The sequence below is a fragment of the Salvelinus alpinus genome, chromosome 4 (assembly GCF_045679555.1).
Source record: "Salvelinus alpinus chromosome 4, SLU_Salpinus.1, whole genome shotgun sequence".
NCBI classification, from domain to species: Eukaryota; Metazoa; Chordata; class Actinopteri; order Salmoniformes; family Salmonidae; genus Salvelinus; species Salvelinus alpinus.
The window spans coordinates 74,188,566-74,209,666 of NC_092089.1; the positions used below are offsets into that span (position 1 = coordinate 74,188,566).

General features: G+C 44.4%; 1 protein-coding gene across 1 annotated transcript in view; it reads right to left on the reverse strand.

The window, feature by feature from the left end:
- The window catches only part of LOC139574427 (alpha-1,3-mannosyl-glycoprotein 4-beta-N-acetylglucosaminyltransferase B), a 178,337-nt gene that overhangs the window by 72,325 nt on the left and 84,911 nt on the right, over positions 1-21,101 (reverse strand). Inside the window, exons 5-6 of the mRNA XM_071398984.1 lie at positions 11,886-11,932; positions 6,835-6,948 (exon numbers count right to left, since the gene is read on the reverse strand). Of these exons, the coding sequence (XP_071255085.1) occupies positions 6,835-6,948; positions 11,886-11,932 (161 nt within the window). The remainder of the gene's footprint in view (positions 1-6,834; positions 6,949-11,885; positions 11,933-21,101) is intronic.

Genomic DNA, 21,101 nt, shown 5'->3' on the forward strand with positions numbered 1-21,101 from the left:
ACCATCGCTCAGTCAGACTGCTCTATCAAATCATAGACTTAGTTATAACATAATAACACACAGAAATACAAGCCTTAGGTCATTAATATGGTCGAATCCGGAAACTATCATCTCGAAAACAAAACGTTTATTTGTCACGGCCGTCAAAGGAAGTGGACCAAAGCGCATCGTGGTGAGCGTACATATTCCTTTTTATTAGAAATGACGCCGACAAAAACAATAAACAATACAAAACAACCGTGAAGCTTAAGGGCTATGTGCCACAAACAAAGTTAACTTCCCACACAGAAAGGAGGGAAAGGGCTACATAAGTATGGTTCCCAATCAGAGACAACGATAGACAGCTGTCCCTGAGTGAGAACCATACCCTGCCAAAACAAAGAAATACAAAAACATAGAAAATAGAACATAGAATGCCCACCCAAATCACACCCTGACCAAACCCAAAATAGAGACATAAAAAGCTCTCTAAGGTCAGGACGTGACATTATTCTTTCAGTGAAATACGGAACCGTTCCGTATTTTATCTAACGGGTGGCATCCATAAGTCTAAATATTCCTGTTACATTGCACAACCTTCAATGTTATGTCAAAATTAAGTAAAATTCTGGCAAATTAGTTCGCAATGAGCCCAAGCGCGGAAACTGTTGCATACACCCTACAAGAGAAGTGACACAATTTCACCTGGTTAATGTTGCCTGCTCACCTGGATTTCTTTTAGCTAAATATGCAGGTTTAAAAATATATACTTCTGTGTATTGATTTTAAGAAAGGCATTGATGTTTATGGTTAGGTACACGTTGGAGCAACGACAGTCCTTTTTCACGAATGCGCACCGCATCGATTATATGCAACGCAGGACACGCTAGATAAACTAGTAATATCATCAACCATGTGTAGTTATAACTAGTGATTATGATTGATTGATTGTTTTTTATAAGATAAGTTTAATGCTAGCTAGCAACTTACCTTGGCTTCTTACTGCATTCGCGTAACAGACAGGCTCCTCGTGAGGCAGGTGGTTAGAGCGTTGGACTAGTTAATCGTAAGGTTGCAAGATTGAATCCCCGAGCTGACAAGGTAAAAATCTGTCGTTCTGCCCCTGAACAAGGCAGTTAACCCACCGTTCCTAAGCCGTCATTGAAAATAAGAATGTGTTCTTAACTGACTTGCCTACTTAAATAAAGGTGTGTAAAAAAAATACAGATTTGCGATTGTTACGAAAACTTGAAATCGGCCCTAATTAATCGTCCATTTCGATGAATCGGTCGACCTCTAATTGCTACCACTGTATCATCAAAGGTGTTATCTAAGTGAGTTTCAGAGGTTGTCAGAATATGAATATCATCTGTTACTAGCAAATTACTGATTTCATGAACCTTGTTTCTTAAGCTAAATATTGTAACGACCCTGGGTTTACAAGCGCGGAAATCGACTCTGTTAATATGTTAACGTGGGCTATTTTTAGAACTTTTCTGCGATGCTTGGTTGTTTTTATTGCTTTACTGGGAAGGTAGACATGCTCATGTTATTTATGTTAGTGCAGGGTGAGCTGCACACAGTTGACTTCCTACTAGGGCACACCGCCTCACTGCTAACAGTATCACTCTGGTTCATAGGCACATGATTACTGCAAGCAATAGCTGTGGGATCAGCAGAGGCATTCAGGGCAGTAAGAGGGACATAAATTAGGTTACTTACATTGTGTCTTCCAACGCCCCTGGGATAATGTACATTTGCTGAAGCATTATGACAACTCAGTGACACAATGGTAGGGATTAAATGAGCTGGGCTTGGGTCATTGATAAGTCATTGTCTCAACGCAGCCTTACAATGTTGTGAAAGGATCCAGGAACCCAAATGATTTGGGTGGATCCCATCCAACTCAAAATATGAGCTTTGTTTCCAGAAGGTATCAAAATTGTCAATACATGTGACACCCACAGAGCTGCAATAGTCTCGTAGACAGTTATGGAGGGCGAAAAGTCTGCTGAACCGTTCAGTGCCATGATTTAGAGAGGACAGAGGGCCAGATATTGTGGGGCGCTTGTTGGTGTCAAGTAGTGACCCAATCCGTTCTTTAAAATCCATCTTCAACTGTTCTGAGCTGCCCTTCAGAATGTCATTAAATCCCACATGAACTTTGACAGACTAAATTTCCTGATGCTGGTTTAAAATGTTTGGGAGCAGCTTATTGATGTCCTGTACTCGTGCTCCTGGAAAGCACAACGTTTTTGCTCCAGGGACTGAGACATTTCTCACCATTTAATTGCTTTTTCCCCCTCACAATACCCCATAATGACAAAGCAAAAACTGTTTTTATTTTTTATTTGAGCAAATGTAGAAAATTAAAAAAACATTTAAATAAGTATTCAGACCCTTTACTCAGTACTTTGTTGAAGCACCTTTGGCAGCGATTACAGCCTTGAGTCTTCTTGGGTATGACGCTACAAGCTTGGCAAACCTGTTTTTGGGGAGGTTCTCCCATTCTTCTCTGCAGATTCTCTCAAGCTCTGTCAGGTTGGATGGGGACCGTTGCTGCACAGCTATTTTCAGGTCTCTCCGGAGAGGTTCGATCGAGTTCAAGTCCGGGCTCTGAATGGGCCACTCAAGGACATTCAGAAATTGTCCCGAAACCACTCCTGTGTTGTCTTGGCTGTGTGCTAATGGTCGTTGTCCTGTTGGAAGGTGAACAGTCGCCCCAGTCTGAGGTCCAGAGCGCTCTGGAGTAGGTTTTCATCAAGGAACACTCAGTACTTTGCTCTGTTCATCTTTGCCTCGATCCTGACAAGTCTAAAAAACATCCCCACAGCATGATGCTGCCACCACCACGCTTCACTGTAGGGATTGTGCCAAGTTTCCTCAAAATGTGATGATTGGCGTTCAGGCCAAAGAGTTCAATCTTGGTTTCATCAGGCCAGAGAATCTTGTTTCTCATGGTCTGAGAGTCTTTAGGTGCCTTTTAACAAACTCATAGCGGGCTGTCATGTGCCTTTCACTGAGGAGTGGCTTCTGTCTGGCCACTCTACCATAAAGGCCTAAATGGTGGAGTGCTGCAAAGATGGTTGTCCTTCTGGAAGGTTCTCCCATCTCTGCAGAGGAACATTGGAGCTCTTTCAGAGTGAACACCGGGGTCTTGGTCAACACCCTGACCAAGGCCCTTCTCCCCCGATTGCTCAGTTTGGCCGGGTGGCCAGCTCTAGGAAGAGTCTTGGTGGTTCAAAACTTCTTTCATTTAAGAATAATGGATGCCACTGTGTTTTTGGACCTTCAAAGCTGCAGAAATTTTTGGTACCCTTCTCCAGATCTGTACCTCAACCCAATACTGCCTCGGAGCTCTAAGGACTATTCCTTCCACCTCATGGCTTGGTTTTTCTCTGACATGCACTGTCAAGTGTGGGACCTTATATAGACAGGTGTGTGCCTTCCCAAATCATGTCCAATCATTTGAATTTACCACAGGTGGACTACAATTTAGTTGTAGAAACATCTCAATGATGATCAATGGAAACAGGATTAACCTGAGCTTAATTTCGAGTCTCATAGCAAAGGGTCTGAAAATGTATGTAAATGTAATATTTCAGTTTTTTGTTTATAATACATTTTCTACATTTTCCAAAAACCTGTTTTCGCTTTGTCATTATAGGGTGTTGTGTGTAGATTGATGAGGAAATAGTTTTATTTAATACATTTTAGAATAAGGCTGTAATAAAACTAAATGTGGAAAAGGTCACGGGGTCTGAATATTTTCCGAAGGCACTTTATGTGTGTGTGTGTATATGTATAACTTCACAGATCTTCATTGTAAACAGTTTAAACACTGTTTCCCATGCTTGTTCAATGAACCATAAACAATTCATGAACATGCACCTGTGTCAAGGTCGTTAAGACACTAACAGCTTACAGACAGTAGGCAATTAAGGTCACAGTTATGAAAACCTAGGACACTAAAGAGGCCTTTCCACTGACTCTGAATAACACCAAAAGAAAGATGCCCAGGGTCCCTGCTCATCTGCGTGAACGTGCCCTAGTCATGCTGCAAGGAGGCATGAGGACTGCAGATGTGGCCAGGGCAGTAAATTGCAATGTCTGTACTGTGAGACGCCAAGGACAGCGCTACAGGGAGACAAGACGGACGGCTGATCGTCCTCGCAGTGGCAGACCACGTCTAACAACAGCTGCACAGAATCGGTACATCCGAAGATCACAACTGCGGGACAGGTACAGGATGGCAACAACAACTGCCCGAGTTACTCCATGAACGCACAATCCCTCCATCAGTGCTCAGACTGTCCGCACAAGGCTGAGAGATGCTGGACTGAGGGCTTGTAGGCCTGTTGTAAGGTAAACCCTCAACAGACAACACCGGCAACAACGTCGCCTATGGGCACAAACCCACCGTCACAGGACTGGCAAAAAGTGCTCTTCACTGACGAGTCACGGTTTTGTCTCACCAGGGGCGATGGTCGGATTCGCGTTTATTATCGAAGGAATGAGCGTTACACCGAGGCCTGTACTCTGGAGCGGGATTGATTTGGAGGTGGAGGGTCCGTCATGGTCTGGGGCGGTGTGTCACAGCATCATTGGACTGAGCTTGTTGACATTGCAGGCAATCTCAACGCTGTGTGTTATAGGGAAGACATCCTCCTCCCTCATGTGGTACCCTTCCTGCAGGCTCATCCTGACATGGCCCTCCAGCATGACAATGCCACCAGCCATACTGCTCGTTCTGTGCGTGATTTCTTGCAAGACAGGAATGTCAGTGTTCTGCCATGGCCAGCGAAGAGCCCGGATCTCAATCCCATTGAGCACGTCTGGGACCTGTTGGATCGGAGGGTGAGGGCTAGGGCCATTCCCCCCAGAAATGTCCGGGAACTTGCAGGTGCCTTGGTGGAAGAGTGGGGTAACATCTCACAGCAAGAACTGGAAAATCTGGTGCAGTCCATAAGGAGTAGATGCACTGCAGTTCTTAATGCAGCTGGTGGCCACACCAGATACTGACTGTTACTTTTGATTTTGACCCCCCTTTGTTCTGGGACCCATTATTCCATTTCTGTTAGTCACATGTCTGTAGAACTTGTTCAGTTGTTGAATCTTGTTATGTTCATACAAATATTTACACATGTTAAGTTTGCTGAAAATAAACGCAGTTGACAGTGAGAGGACGTTTCTTTTTTTGAGTTTACTATCGTTCAAAAGTTTGGGGTCACTTAGAAATGTCCTTGTTTTTGAAAGAAAAGCAAATGTTTTTGTCCATTAAAATAACATCAAATTGATCAGAAATACAGTGTAGAGATTGTTAATGTTGTAAATGACTATTGTAGCTGGAAACGGCAGATTTTTTATGGAATATCTACATTGGCGTACAGAGGCCCGTTATCAGCAACCATCACTCCTGTGTTCCTATGGCACGTTGTGTTAGCTAATCCAATCATTTTAAAAGGCTAATTGATCATTCGAAAACCCTTTTGCAATTATATTAGCACAGCTGAAAACTGTTGTCCTGATTAAAGAAGCAATAAAACCTTTCTTCTGAAACTCTTCAGTCTATTCTTGTTCTGAGAAATGAAGACTATTCCATGCGAGAAATTGCCAAGAAACTGAAGATCTCGCTGTGTACTACTTCCTTCACAGAACAGCGCAAACTGGCTCTAACCAGAATAGAAAGAGGAGTGGGAGGCCCCGGTGCACAACTGAGCAAGACGACAAGTACATTAGAGTGTCTAGTTTGAGAAGCAGACGCCTCACAAGGCATGAACTAGCAGCTTCATTAAAAAGTACCTGCAAAACACCAGTCTCAACGTCAACAGCGAAGAGGAGACTCCGGGATGCTGGCCGTTTAGGCAGAGTTGCATAGAAAAAGCCATATCTCAGACTGGCCAATAAAAATAAAAGATTAAGATGGGGAAAAGAACACAGACAGAAGACAGAGGAACTCGCAATTAGAACATTTCTAAGTGGCCCCAAACTTTTGAACGGTAGAATCTATATATATATATATATATATATATATATATACATACATACATACATACGTGTTTTCTTTTTTATACATTTTTTACACGTTAGAATTTTTCTTCCACTTTGACATTACTGAGTATTTTGTGTAGATCGTTTACAAAAAACTACTAATCCATTTTAATCCCACCAAAATTTAGAAAAAGTCAAGGGGTGTGAATACTTTCTGAAAGCACTGTCCATACATAGACAGTCAGTTAAACAAACAGACAGGCAGACAGACACAGAGGCTAATGCATGCACAGTCATGCACATTACATATTCACACACGCATGCAGGTGCGCACGCGCACGCACACACACACACACACACACAGCAGGGTGCTAAATAAGTGAAGAGAGAAGGGGTGACACTGAAGTGATGTCATCAAGTCACACAAGGACAGAGCAGTGGAGAGCTTCCTCATGTCAGACTCAACAAGACAGCACACACACACACACACACACACACACACACACACACACACACACACACACACGCTCAGTTCAGTGGGTGCTGCAGAGGGGAGGATGTTTCATAATAATGGCTGGAACGGAGCAAATGGAATGCCATCAAACACATGGAAACCATGTTTGATGCATTTGATACCATTCCACTGACTCCGCTCCAGCCATTACCACAAGCCCATCCTCCCCAAATAAGTTGCCACCAATCTCCTGTGGCCCAGTTCCATTTTAACAAATCGTCTTGGAATCTTCTAACCAAACAATGGACCAAGGTTCAAGACATGAGTTACATTTCAACTTGTCTCCTGAAATGAACTGCAGTTGAACCCTCAGACAATTGTGAAAACTGCTGAGAAGGCTGCAGTCTTACCTGACCCTCTCCTTGGGGTCTCCGAAGGACTCTTTGAGGCGGGAGAAGTCGGGGTAGAAGTGGACAGATGGAGATATGACTTCCAGAAGACCTGACTGGATCTCCACTGGAAACCTGACAGAGAGAGGAGAGAGTGGGGGCGAGGGGGAGAGAGAGGGGAAGAGAAAGAGTTGAAAAATCTCAACTACTACTATCTACAACTATCACATAGACACAGTTATGATAGATACAGGCAGACAGACCGACAGGCACACAGGCAGACACAAACAGGCAGATAGACAGGCAGGCAGACAGACAGACACAACAGTATGTGGGTCCCTGCCACCCTTTCCACAAACACTATTGACTTCCTTTCTGGTCAGGTGGTTGATAGTTGGTAACCAGGGGAGATGGAGACAGGAGCACACACACACCACCCCTGCTGTAACATCTCCGTGGGAGGAAGGTGTCAGATAACAATGTATGAAGACAGAGAGACGAGCCATTCAGGAGAGAGACAGGGGTCAGGTGTCAAGTGTGTAATCACTAACCCTGTCAATCAGCCAGGACAGGAGAGGTGTGTGTGCCTGAGGAACCACACACTAACTCACAATAGTGCACACACACACACACACACACACACACACACACACACACACACACACACACACACACACACACACACACACACACACACACACACACACACACACACACACACACACACACACACACACACACACACACACACACACACACACACACACACACACACACACCCAACCCCTCTCTCCTGGGTCTTCAATCTCCCTGAGAGAATGTCGAGGTGACAGGGGGGACATTCAACCTCCCTCCTCCCCTCTTCACTTCCCCCTTCCCTCCATCCACCCCCATAGCCATCTCCAGCCTCGATCCCAAATGACACCCTATTCTCTATGTAGTACACTACTTTTCCCGAGGGCCCATCTGGTTCTGGTAGTGCTGAGCGATTAACATAAATGCAAATTATTTTTCGTTTTTTAATTTTTAAACAACTAATTGACCGACGTTGGTTAAATTATTTGAATTCCATTTCTGTGAGCTCAACGCACAGTTTCTCTAGAGTTGTAGCTTCCAACAGGCCAATATTCTACATAGTTTAGCGCAGAAAACGTGGTAATTAACTACAATGACCATAATCCATTGCGCACCTACTTCTCCGGTTCGTGTGTTTCTTTTACACCAGCTACGTTAGTTAGGTTAATGTGGGAGAGACACAGATAGGTAGAAGTGAGAAGAACGCACGATCTTGAGGGATAGAGAGTAGTTGCTTCGTGAGGTATCTCTACCTGAAAATACATGATCTAAGTGATTGATAGTTGTATTCAGCAATCATAAAAAGTATGCCTTATTTACTTTAAGGAACTACCAAAATAGTGATTTCATCAGACAGCATAGCCAACAGCTCTATAGAGATGAGATGACTTGGAATGAAATAATAAAGTCTTCAAATAAAACAAATGTAATATACACAACAACTGAAATATTTTATTTAAGTAATTTGAATAAATTATGGTTAATAAGTGATAAGCAGTAATGTCAGTCACTACCATCATGGGACTTTTATTTATTGTTTTATTCTGTGTTGTTACAGCATTCAACCCACATTATTGAAACTGAAATCCTTGATTATTTTTTAATAATTGAACCGAAACAACCTCCAAAAGCACTAATCACTCAGCACTAGTCTTTGATCAGAAGTAGTGCACTATATAGGGAATAGGGTGTCATTTGGAACGCAGCACCTCTCCTGAGGTGAGGTGACCCCTTAGGAGATGTAGGGAGTGACAGCGATGAAGTGACCACTGGTATTATCTTGAGTCGAAATGGCCAACTCGGCAGGAAAAGACAAACAGGAGTCTAAAACAGTAGGCACTAAAACCTGCACCGTGGGCATGTTGTGGGGAGGATTCTGCATGTTTAGATAAGGTGCTAGGAGGAAACTAATAACAGGATGGAAAGTGGTGTTTGTGTGTGTATGTCTGTGTTTGAGTCTGTGAGAGACAGAGAGCGAGAAAGAAAGGAAGGAAGAAAGAAAGAGAGAGGGGAGGAGAGAGACAGAGAGAGAGAGAGACAGAGAGAAATAAAATGGGACAGATCTGTTTCTGTCTCTCTCCAGAGATCAGACAAAGCCAGTAAACAGAAAAGCATGTGTCTGTATGCATGTGTTTATTTAATATGAAACTGTTGTTCATTTACTCTCTAGTGCTGGTGTGAATGCAACTAGGATTACTTATCAGCCAGTATTTTATGTTATTCCCCTCACTATTTTATAAGAAAGATATTAGGTATTTTAACATTTTGAATGCACACTATCATTAATCTGTATCCTTTTGTGTTTAGAAAGTACATATTCTCACTCATACGTCAAAACATCAATAGTCTGACTAAATATTTCACTGTGTATTAACATTACCTATATCCACATAGTTGTAGAGCAATGTAGAGCAAACAAGTGCCTCAAGCAATGTGGAGTCAAAGTAAAGTAGGAGAACCCCCATGGATTCTGAAGGCACTCAGATTTACACTACAGCCCTAAGGGTAAACAGACAGGAACAGTGTTAAAACACAAAGGCATTCCCAAGGAGACCTCTTTCTCTGTTGTTGAGTCCTTTGTGGTTGTGAATTCTATTTAGGTTGCTTATTTTGTACTGTGTGTGTGTGTGTGTGTGTGTGTGTGTGTGTGTGTGTGTGTGTGTGTGTGTGTGTGTGTGTGTGTGTGTGTGTGTGTGTGTGTGTGTGTGTGTGTGTGTGTGTGTGTGTGTGTGTGTGTGTGTGTGTGTGTGATGGAATGTAAACAGGACACGTTCAATTGCACACACACACACATACACAAACATACATTCAAATAGACACATGCACACACAAAGAAGACAGATGTGCACACGTGTCGAATAGATCAAGGACTTACACACTCAAGCAGAGATCAAGCATGACATGCACACAAGTAAACTCAGCAAAAAAAGAAACGTCCCTTCTTCAGAACCCTGTCTTTCAAAGATACTTCGTAAAAATCTAAATAACTTGTGTGTGTGTGTGTGTGTGTGTGTGTGTGTGTGTGTGTGTGTGTGTGTGTGTGTGATGGAATGTAAACAGGACACGTTCAATTGCACACACACACACATACACAAACATACATTCAAATAGACACATGCACACACAAAGAAGACAGATGTGCACACGTGTCGAATAGATCAAGGACTTACACACTCAAGCAGAGATCAAGCATGACATGCACACAAGTAAACTCAGCAAAAAAAGAAACGTCCCTTCTTCAGAACCCTGTCTTTCAAAGATACTTCGTAAAAATCTAAATAACTTCACAGATCTTCATTGTAAAGAGCTTATACACTGTTTACCATGCTTGTTCAATGAACCATAAACAATTAATGAACAAGCACCTGTGGAACGGTCGTTAAGACACTAACAGCTTACAGATGGTAGGAAAATAAGTTCACAGTTATGAAAACTTAGGACACTAAGGACACTAAGAAAAACACCAAAAGAAAGATGCCCAGGGTCCCTGCTCATCTGCGTGAACGTGCCTTAGGCATGCTGCAAGGAGGCATGAGGACTGAAGATGTGGCCAGGGCAATAAATTGCAATGTCTGTACTGTGAGATGCCTAAGACAGCGCTACAGGGAGACAGGACGGACAGATGATCGTCCTCGCAGTGGCAGACCACGTGTAACAACACCTGCACAGGATCGGTACATCCGAACATCACACCTGCGGGACAGGTACAGGATGGCAACAACAACTGCCCGAGTTACACCATGAACGCACAATCCCTCCCATCAGTGCTCAGACTGTCCGCAATAGGCTGAAAGAGGCTGGACTGAGGGCTTGTAGGCCTGTTGTAAGGCAGGTCCTCACCAGACATCACCGGCAACAACGTCGCCTATGGGCACAAATCCACCATCGCTGGACCAGACAGGACTGGCAAAAAGTGCTCTTCACTGACGAGTCGCGGTTTTGTCTCACCAGGGGTGATGGTTGGATTCGCGTTTATCGTCGAAGGAATGAGTGTTACACCGAGGCCTGTACTCTGGACCGGGATCGATTTGGAGGTGGAGGGTCCGTCATGGTCTGGAGCGGTGTGTCACGACATCATTGGACTGAGCTTGTTGTCATTGCAGGCAATCTCAACACTGTGAGTTACAGGGAAGACATCCTCCTCCCTCATGTGGTACCCTTCCTGCAGGCTCATCCTGACATGATCCTCCAGCATGACAATGCCACCAGCCATACTGCTCGTTCTGTGCATGATTTCCTGCAAGACAGGAATGTCAGTGTTCTGCCATGGCCAGCGAAGAGCCCGGATCTCAATTCCATTGAGCACGTCTGGGACCTGTTGGATCGGAGGTTGAGGGCTAGGGCCATTCCCCCCAGAAATGTCTAGGAACTTGTAGGTGCCTTGATGGAAGAGTGGGGTAACATCTCACAGCAAGAACTGGCAAATCTGGTACAGTCCATGAGGAGGAGATGCACTGCAGTACTTAATGCAGCTGGTGGCCACACCAGATACTGACTGTTACTTTTGATTTTGACCCCCCTTTGTTCAGGGACACATTATTAAATTTCTGTTAGTCACATGTCTGTGGAACCTGTTCAGTTTATGTCTCAGTTGTTGAATCATGTTATGGTCATACAAATATTTACACATGTTAAGTTTGCTGAAAATAAACACAGTTGACAGTGAGAGGACGTTTCTTTTTCTGCTGAGTTTATAACAAATACATCACACACTCACATTTGCACATGAACATGCAAACATTAAACACAGGTAGCAAACACACACACATTAACTAGTCATGTAAAAACACACACACACACACACACACACACACACACACACACACACACACACACACACACACACACACACACACACACACACACACACACACACACACACACACACACACACACACACACACACACAAGCACTCCCTCTTCCACATCCTGAGCCCCCTGAGCCCAAATAGACAGGTCTCCATGGAAACACCATCCCATCATGCCACGGTACTTACAGGCGTTTGAGGTTGTCAGCCACGCTGTTGGCGTACTGTTGGTCCGTCTGCAAAACATGAGAAAACCCCCCTGAATAAAACCAAATGTTCATGCCATTGTTGTGCCATTAACAGATAGTATGGCTACAGAAAGGTATTGACATAGTATACATTCTGCTACTATGTGCACTGCAATACTGTACACACATCATGTTTTGCCTAAAATAATGTTGCCTTTGTCAGCTACAATTTTCCCTGGATCCAATATAGAATACAATTCACTAAATGCTTTTTTATCACAACAACAACGTTACAATAATTGCGCAACGGTTCAATAGTGTTCCAAGATGGCCACCGTGGGGCTTGTGGGCTGTTCCAGTTTCTTCCCAAGTGGAATCAGCCGCTTGATGGTGTAATTATCTGGCTTAGTATGAATCCAGCATCCAGAGCTGTGATGAGGTCAGGGAGAGGATAACATGTACACACACGTATTCATCCACCAGCCAGGTTTGAGCTGGGACTACTTCTGCTTGACTACTTCCATATAGATCCATAATCAAATCTCAAAACATTGTGCTTGTTCAAGAGGATATGCCTCAGCAAAGTAATGCACAGTAACATGATGCAATACCAACTAATATTGTATAACTAACAGATAACGCCATCTTTCTTTGGCTGTTGCCCTGCCTAGTCATTCCAATCTGGAGGACCAACTCTAAAAATGTATCGGAAATGTATTGGTCATTAAACAACAAATGATTACAAATTCCCTGACTATGAATCTCCATACGGGTAGAGAGAAGGATGGAGGGAGCATAGGAAGTGGAGAGACAGGCGCAAGAGATCAGATGGCCAACAGGAAACACCTGGGATCACTTTGACCGCATCCTCTGCTTCCCAAATGAACCGTCAGAGAGAGGAATAGAGGGATGTAGGGAATACATATTATCACAATGAAAACAATATATCCTGTCACATTTGAATAAAACATTTTGTTCTGTTATTTTCAAACATTCTCTTGAAAAACAAGAGAAACCATATATTCCTTTTTCTGGTTTCCTATGTTAGCGGAAATGGTTTTGGGCCTTTGAGCAGACAGACAGTCTTTTTTTTTTTAGGGGGTGGATCAGCTTAATATTGCGGAAAGAATGTTGCTTCCAATGTAATTGTAAGACAGACAGACAGACAGTCTTGCCCAATTCCAAATCAATCCCTAAACCCTAGCCCTAGGTACTTTGTGTAGATCTGAAAATATTTTAAATAGGTATGAGGAATATACTGTGAAAATTCCATCTAGCCTATGGGACGGCCATATGAAACTAAAACCTTTCCAATCATTTCAAATCTATATGAAATGTGTAGGGGTGGACTGTAGGGTATAGAGGCAGAATTGGAACCGTGATTGTAAACAGTGTGCACAAGCCTGAATGCTTTCTTAGAGCTAGTCCACCAGGAAGGATAAAAGGAGAGAAAGGGGGATTTGTTTAAGCATTACTTAATCTCCCATGTCAAAGACGAAGCAAGGACTAGGGAAAGAAGGGGAGAAGTGTGTGTGTGTGTGTGTGTGTGTGTGTGTGTGTGTGTGTGTGTGTGTGTGTGTGTGTGTGTGTGTGTGTGTGTGTGTGTGTGTGTGTGTGTGTGTGTGTGTGTGTGTGTGAGTGAGTGAGTGAGTGAGTGAGTGAGTGAGTGAGTGAGTGAGTGAGTGAGTGAGTGAGAAGTTGACAGAGAAAAAAGCCGAAACACCTGACTGTTGTCATCTCTCCAAGATGCTGGCATGTGCTATATTAGGCTCTGTACACCACCAGACCCCCCATTCCTGAGCTGTGAGACACTCCATTGGTGGATTATACAATGGGTGGGTCTAATCCTGAATGGTGATTGGTTAAAAGCGCATTCCAGCCGGTGTCTATTCCACAAGTTACCACCGGCTAAATCTTTGACCTTAAAATGCCTTTGACCTTAAAATTTACTTTGTTCCATCTGACTGCGCAATCCACTGTCTCATCAGCCCAGGCAGTGAAGTTATAAACTTGATCTCCACTATAAAAAGCATCTAAACATTATCTCACATTACTTTTAGACTAACATTTAGTTTTCAACAGCGGGGATTTGTTTAAACCTTGCTGTCTGTCTAGCCAACATTTGAAACATTGTTTCAATATTCAAATTCGATCTCCAACTATCCCATAGTAATGAACGTGTAGGGGTCGGGAGTCGGGATGAGAGAGAGAGAGACAGGCAGTGTTTCTCAGCCACTCAAGAATCAGCTGGCATAATTTTTATGGATATATACAAAGAAATGTCAGTTGAAAAAAGGTTAAACAAAATGAAGCTACTTTGCAGCCTTTCCAGCTTCAGTTTGAAGTGATTGTGTTCGCTGTGTTGTTGGCTAGCTCCTCTGAACAACAGTGTCCTGACGAGAGAGCACATTTTCTATGCCAGGTGAAATCGTGCCTCCTTAGCTCATTGTTATGGATGTATCCAAATAAATGTCACTAGAAAACAGCTTAAACAAATGCAGTGACTGTTGTTATTCTGTCTGCACTGTTTGATGTAACTGTAAGTTAGCCGTAGTTGGCTAGCTAGCAAGCAAGGGATAAGAATGTTGCCAGCCAGTATGACAATGGAACATTTAGAACAAACGACTGGGTCGCGTCCATAGATACAGAACAAAAAGACTGAACAACTGGGTCACGTCTCTGGCAACCGAACCAATAGAACGAACGACCAGCCGGCTTGGGTAGCAACCCTAGATTTGTGTTGGGACTACATCTTGTGGAAGGATTAAATAGTACAAATAAATTAATCAAAATAACATTTTTTATGAAAATATGTCAATCATCATTTGAATATGTTGGTAACCCATTGCATAAAAGTGATTATGCCCTCGAAACTGGTGTTTGGAAGATATATTGGCACGGTTTGCCAGCCCTTGACTTCGTCTCTGGCCTAACAACACCCGTGCCAATATATACTCCAAACACCGGCTTCTCTGGCATTATCACTTAAATGTACCACATCCCTAGAGGTGAGAAACATGACCTCAGTGTAACGTCCGTCGTTCGAATGAGACCAAGGTGTGTGCATTTTCTTTTTAAAATGTTCCACCAAAAAAAAACAATAAACAACTCAACGAACGAAAAGCTTAGGAGTGCAACCCATGCAACAAACAATGACAAGATCCCACAACTGAAGGTGGGAAAAAGGGCTGCCTAAGTATGATCCCCAATCAGAGACAACGATAGACAGCTGCCTCTGATTGGGAACCATACTCGGCCAACAAAGAAATATAAACATAGATTTCCCAACCTAGTCACATCCTGACCTACCAAATAGAGAATTTAGAGGATCTCTAAGGTCAGGCGTGACAGTACCCCCCCCCCAAAGGTGCGTACTCCCGGCCGCAAACCTGAACCTATAGGGGAGGGTCCGGGTGGGCATCTACCCTCGGTGGCGGCTCCGGTTTGGGACGTAGCTCCCGGTTTGGGACGCTGATCCCTCAGCTTCTGTGATACCGGACCGTGGATCGTCGCCAGAGACTCCGGACCGTGAATCGTCGCCAGAGGAACCGGACCGTGGATCATCGCCGGAGGCTCCGAACTGGGAACCGTCGCCAGAGGCTCCGGACTGGGGAGCGTCGCCGGAGGCTCCGGACTGGGGACCGTCGCCGGATGCTCCGGACAGGGGACCGTCGCCAGAGGCTCCGGACCGAGGACCGTCGCTGCAGGCTCCTTGCCATGGATCGTCAATACAGGCTCCGGGCCACGGATCGTCACTGGAGGCTTCGTGCCCTGGACTACCACTACAGGCTCCGGGCCATGGATCATCACTGGAGGCTTCGTGCCTTGGATCATCACTGGAGGCTCCGGGCCATGGATCATCACTGGAGGCTTCGTGCCATGGATTATCACTGGAGGCTTCGTGCCATGGATCATCACTGGAGGCTTCGTGCCTTGGATCATCACTGGAGGCTCTGGGCCATGGATCATCACTGGAGGCTTCGTGCCATGGATTATCACTGGAGGCTTCGTGCCATGGATCATCACTGGAGGCTTCGAACCATGGATAATCACTGGAGGCTTCGTACCTGGAGCCGAAACAGGTCTCACCGGACTGAGGAGACGTACTGGAAGCTTGGCTGGATACCCACTTTAGCTCGGTGAGTGTGGAGAGCTGGCACGGGACGCACTGGGCTATGAAGGCGCACTGGAGGCATAGTGCGTAGAGCCGGCGCAGGATATGCTGGATCGTGGAGGCGCACTGTAGGTCTGGAGCGTAGAGCTGGCACAACGCATCCTGGCTGAATCCCCCCTGTAGCACGGCAAGTGTGGGGAGCTGGCACAGGACACACTGGGTTGTGCTGGCGAACTGAAGGCATGGTGCGCAGAACCAGATAACACGGTGCTTGACCGGTCACTCGCTCCCCACGGTAAGCACGGGGAGTTGGCTCAGGTCTGAACCCTCACTCTGCCAATCTCCCTGTGTGCCACCCCCCCAAAATAATTTGGGGGCTGCCTCTCGTGCTTGCTTTGTTGGTTTAACTCCTCGTAACGTCGCCGTTCCGCTTTCGCTGCCTCCATCTGCTCCTTAGGACGGCGATACTCCCCGGCCCTTGTCCAGGGTCCTGCTCCATCCAGGATTTCCTCCCAGGTCCAGTCCTCCTGACCACGCTGCTTGGTCCGTTGGTAGTGGGATCTTTTGTAACGTCCGTCATTCGAATAAGACCAAGGTGCAGCGTGGTAGGCGTACATTTTCTTTATTAAAATGTTCCACCAAAAAAACAATAAACAACTCAACGAACGAAAAGCTTAGGAGTGCAACCCATGCAACAAACAAAGACAAGATCCCACACCTGAAGGTGGGATAAAGGGCTGCCTAAGTATGATCCCCAATCAGAGACACGATAGACAGCTGCCTCTGATTGGGAACCATCAGCCAACCATCAGCCACTCGGCCAACAAAGAAATATAAACATAGATTTCCCATAGATTTCCCACCCTAGTCACACCCTGACCTACCAAGTAGAGAATTTAAAGGATCTCTAAGGTCAAGGCGTGACACTCAGATTATTCATTGAGGCTCCATTCACTAACACTGGTTGTCAAGTGCAATGTAAGGCATTCTCTGGTCGTTAGTTCTATTCGTATTGACTGCCATGTAAAGCAAAACTACCCAAGCATTGTTGATAGTTCCAGAACTTTGCAGGTTGCTATGGCAAACAAAAATGATTGCAATGGAGGCTCTTACCCCTCTTGCTAGCTAGCCAACTATACAGCTAACACAATCACTTCTGACTGAAGCTGGAAAGACAGAAAACTAGCTGCGTTTAGTTTTGTTTGACCTGTTTTTATATTGATATTTCTTTGTATATATCCATAAAAATTATGCTGATGAATGATTTCAACTAGCTGAGAAAAGCTGCCTGTCTGTCTTGTCCCGACACGCTCATTACTATGGGACAGCTTGAGATCAAATTTCAATATTCAAACAATGTTGGAGATAATGTCTAGATGCTTTTTACAGTGGAGATCAAGTTTATAAATTGCATGGCTGGGCAGATGAGACAGTAGATCTGTGGTGGTGGTGGTGGTAGTGGTGGTGGTGGTGGTAGTAGTAGTAGTAGTAGTAGTACGTTGTTAGGTAATGACGTAAACCATGGCACATTTTATTAACGTGGCCATGTGTATGTTGTCGAGTATACCATGGGCAGGATAGACAATGGGAATTCCAAACCAAATGTTGTATAATTAAGCAATAAGGCCCGGGGGGGTGTGGTATACAGCCTGGATACAGCCGTGTTATATTGGCCATATACCACAAACCTCGGAGGTGCTTTATTGATATTATACACTGGTTACTAAGTAATTTTGTGTCATACCCGTGGTATATGGTCTGATATACTTTACCAGGGCTTTCAGTCAATCAGCATTCGGGGCTCGAACAACCCTGTTTAAAATGTGCAACAGTCAAGTAGAATCCTATCTAGTACAGTGATGTAGGTACTAGCTAACCAGAGGACCAAGGCCATACAGTAGTAGCCCAACTCATGGTTTACAACTCTTTCTCTAAACCTGTGCTGCAACATGCAGTCAGCAAGTTCAACTAACCCACCGCAAGACAATGGAACAAAATGGTATGCATTATATTTGTTTAGTTCTGTGTTTTATTACTGTAGTTTAGCAAATGCAACTGCTTAGAATATTCATATGGTCACACACTGACAGCAGGGGAGAGCAATACACTGGGAAGGGCACACGCACGCACGCACGCACGCACGCACGCACACACACACACACACACACACACATCCATCACAACAGGGCTCCTTCTAGTAATGTGTCTTAAACAACCCGTTTACATGATTAGGGTTTCTTCACAATGAACTCCAGTGAACACATAGGCATACAGTGGGGAGAACAAGTATTTGATACACTGCCGATTTTGCAGGTTTTCCTACTTACAAAGCATGTAGAGGTCTGTAATTTTTATCATAGGTACACTTCAACTGTGAGAGACGGAATCTAAAACAAAAATCCAGAAAATCACATTGTGTGATTTCTAAATAATTAATTTGCATTTTATTGCATGACATAAGTATTTGATACATCAGAAAAGCAGAACTTAATATTTGGTACAGAAACCTTTGTTTGCAATTACAGAGCTCATACGTTTCCTGTAGTTCTTGACCATGTTTGCACACACTGCAGCAGGGATTTTGGCCCACTCCTCCATACAGACCTTCCCCAGATCCTTCAGGTTTCGGGGCTGTCGCTGGGCAATACGGACTTTCAGCTCCCTCCAAAGATTTTCTATTGGGTTCAGGTCTGGAGACTGGCTAGACCACTCCAGGACCTTGAGATGCTTCTTACGGAGCCACTCCTTAGTTGCCCTGGCTGTGTGTTTCGTTTCGTTGTCATGCTGGAAGACCCAGCCACGACCCATCTTCAATGCTCTTACTGAGGGAAGGAGGTTGTTGGCCAAGATCTTGCGATACATGGCCCCATCCATCCTCCCCTCAATACGGTGCATTCGTCCTGACCCCTTTGCAGAAAAGCATCCCCAAAGAATGATGTTTCCACCTCCATGCTTCACGGTTGGGATGGGTTCTTGGGGTTGTACTCATCATCCTTCTTCCTCCAAACACGGCGAGTGGAGTTTAGACCAAAAAGCTCTATTTTTGTCTCATCAGACCACACGACCTTCTCCTATTCCTCCTCTGGATCATCCAGATGGTCATTGGCAAACTTCAGACGGGCCTGGACATGCGCTGGCTTGAGCAGGGGGACCTTGCATGCGCTGCAGGATTTTAATCCATGATGGCGTAGTGTGTTACTAATGGTTTTCTTTGAGACTGTGGTCCCAGCTCTCTTCAGGTCATTGACCAGGTCCTGCTGTGTAGTTCTGGGCTGATCCCTCACCTTCCTCATGATCATTGATGCCCCACGAGGTGAGATCTTGCATGGAGCTCCAGACCGAGGGTGATTGACCGTCATCTTGAACTTCTTCCATTTTCTAATAATTGCGCCAACAGTTGTTGCCTTCTCACCAAGCTGCTTGCCTATTGTCCTGTAGCCCATCCCAGCCTTGTGCAGGTCTACAATTTTATCCCTGATGTCCTTACACAGCTCTCTGGTCTTGGCCATTGTGGAGAGGTTGGAGTCTGTTTGATTGAGTGTGTGGACAGGTGTCTTTTATACAGGTAACGAGTTCAAACAGGTGCAGTTAATACAGGTAATGAGTGGAGAACAGGAGGGCTTCTTAAAGAAAAACTAACAGGTCTGTGAGAGCCGGAATTCTTACTGGTTGGTAGGTGATCAAATACTTATGTCATGTAATAAAATGCAAATTAATTACTTAAAAATCATACAATGTGATTTTCTGGATTTTTGTTTTAGATTTCGTCTCTCAAAGTTGAAGTGTACCTATGATAAAAATTACAGACCTCTACATGCTTTGTAAGTAGGAAAACCTGCAAAATCGGCAGTGTATCAAATACTTGTTCTCCCCACTGTATCTGTGAGGCTAGCCTGGTCGCTATCGCTAATTACCTTAGCATCGGTCATATGGGAATGATAGCTTTAGGGTTATAGGAGTTAGCGATGATTAGTGTCTAGACTATTAGGGGATCAAGAGGGGATGTGTGTGTGGTAGTGGCAGTAGCCTGGGGTAGCGTCACTCATTAGCTCTTCAGATCCCTGTCCTTTATAGATACATACAGACACACACATGAACGCGTGCGCATGCAGTCAAACATCCACGCACACATTGGGTTGGAATGGGTGGATTTCTCAATTCCCTTCTCAGGCCGTTGTATTGGGCAGTTCAATAGTGACAAATGTCTCAGTCCCTGGAGCAAAACCTTTACATGACATCAATAAGCTTCTGCCAAACATTTTAAACCAGCATCAGGAAATTGAGTCTATCATAGTTCAAGTGGGATTCAATGACATTCTGAAGGGCAGCTCAGAACAGCTGAAGATGGATTTTAAAGAACAGATTGGGTCACTACTTGACACCAACAAGCGCCCCACAATATCTGGCCCTCTGTCCTCTCTAAATCATGGCACTGAACGGTTCAGCAGACTTTTCGCCCTCCATAACTGGCTACGAGACTATTGCAGCTCTGTGGGTGTCATATTTATTGACAATTTTGATACCTTCTGGAAACAAATATTTTGAGTTGGATGGGATCCACCCAAATCATTTGGGTTCCTGGATCCTTTCACAGCATTGTTGAGACAATGACTTATCAATGACCCAAGCCCAGCTCATTTAATCCCTACCATTGTGTCACTGAGTTGTCATAATGCTTCAGCAAATGTACATTATCCCAGGGGCGTTGGAAGACACAATGTAAGTAACCTAATTTATGTCCCTCTTACTGCCCTGAATGCCTCTGCTGATCCCACAGCTATTGCTTGAAGTAATCATGTGCCTATGAACCAGAGTGATACTGTTAGCAGTGAGGCGGTGTGCCCTAGTAGGAAGTCCACTGTGTGCAGCTCACCCTGCACTAACATAAATAACATGAGCATGTCTACCTTCCCAGTAAAGCAATAAAAACAAGCAAGCATCCCAGAAAAGTGCTCAAAATAGTTTACGTTTACATATGTAGCTTAAGAAACAAGGTTCATGAAATCAGTCATTTGCTAGTAACAGATGATATTCATATTCTGACTATCTCTGAAACTTAGATAACACCTTTGATGATACAGTGGTAGCAATACATGGTTATAA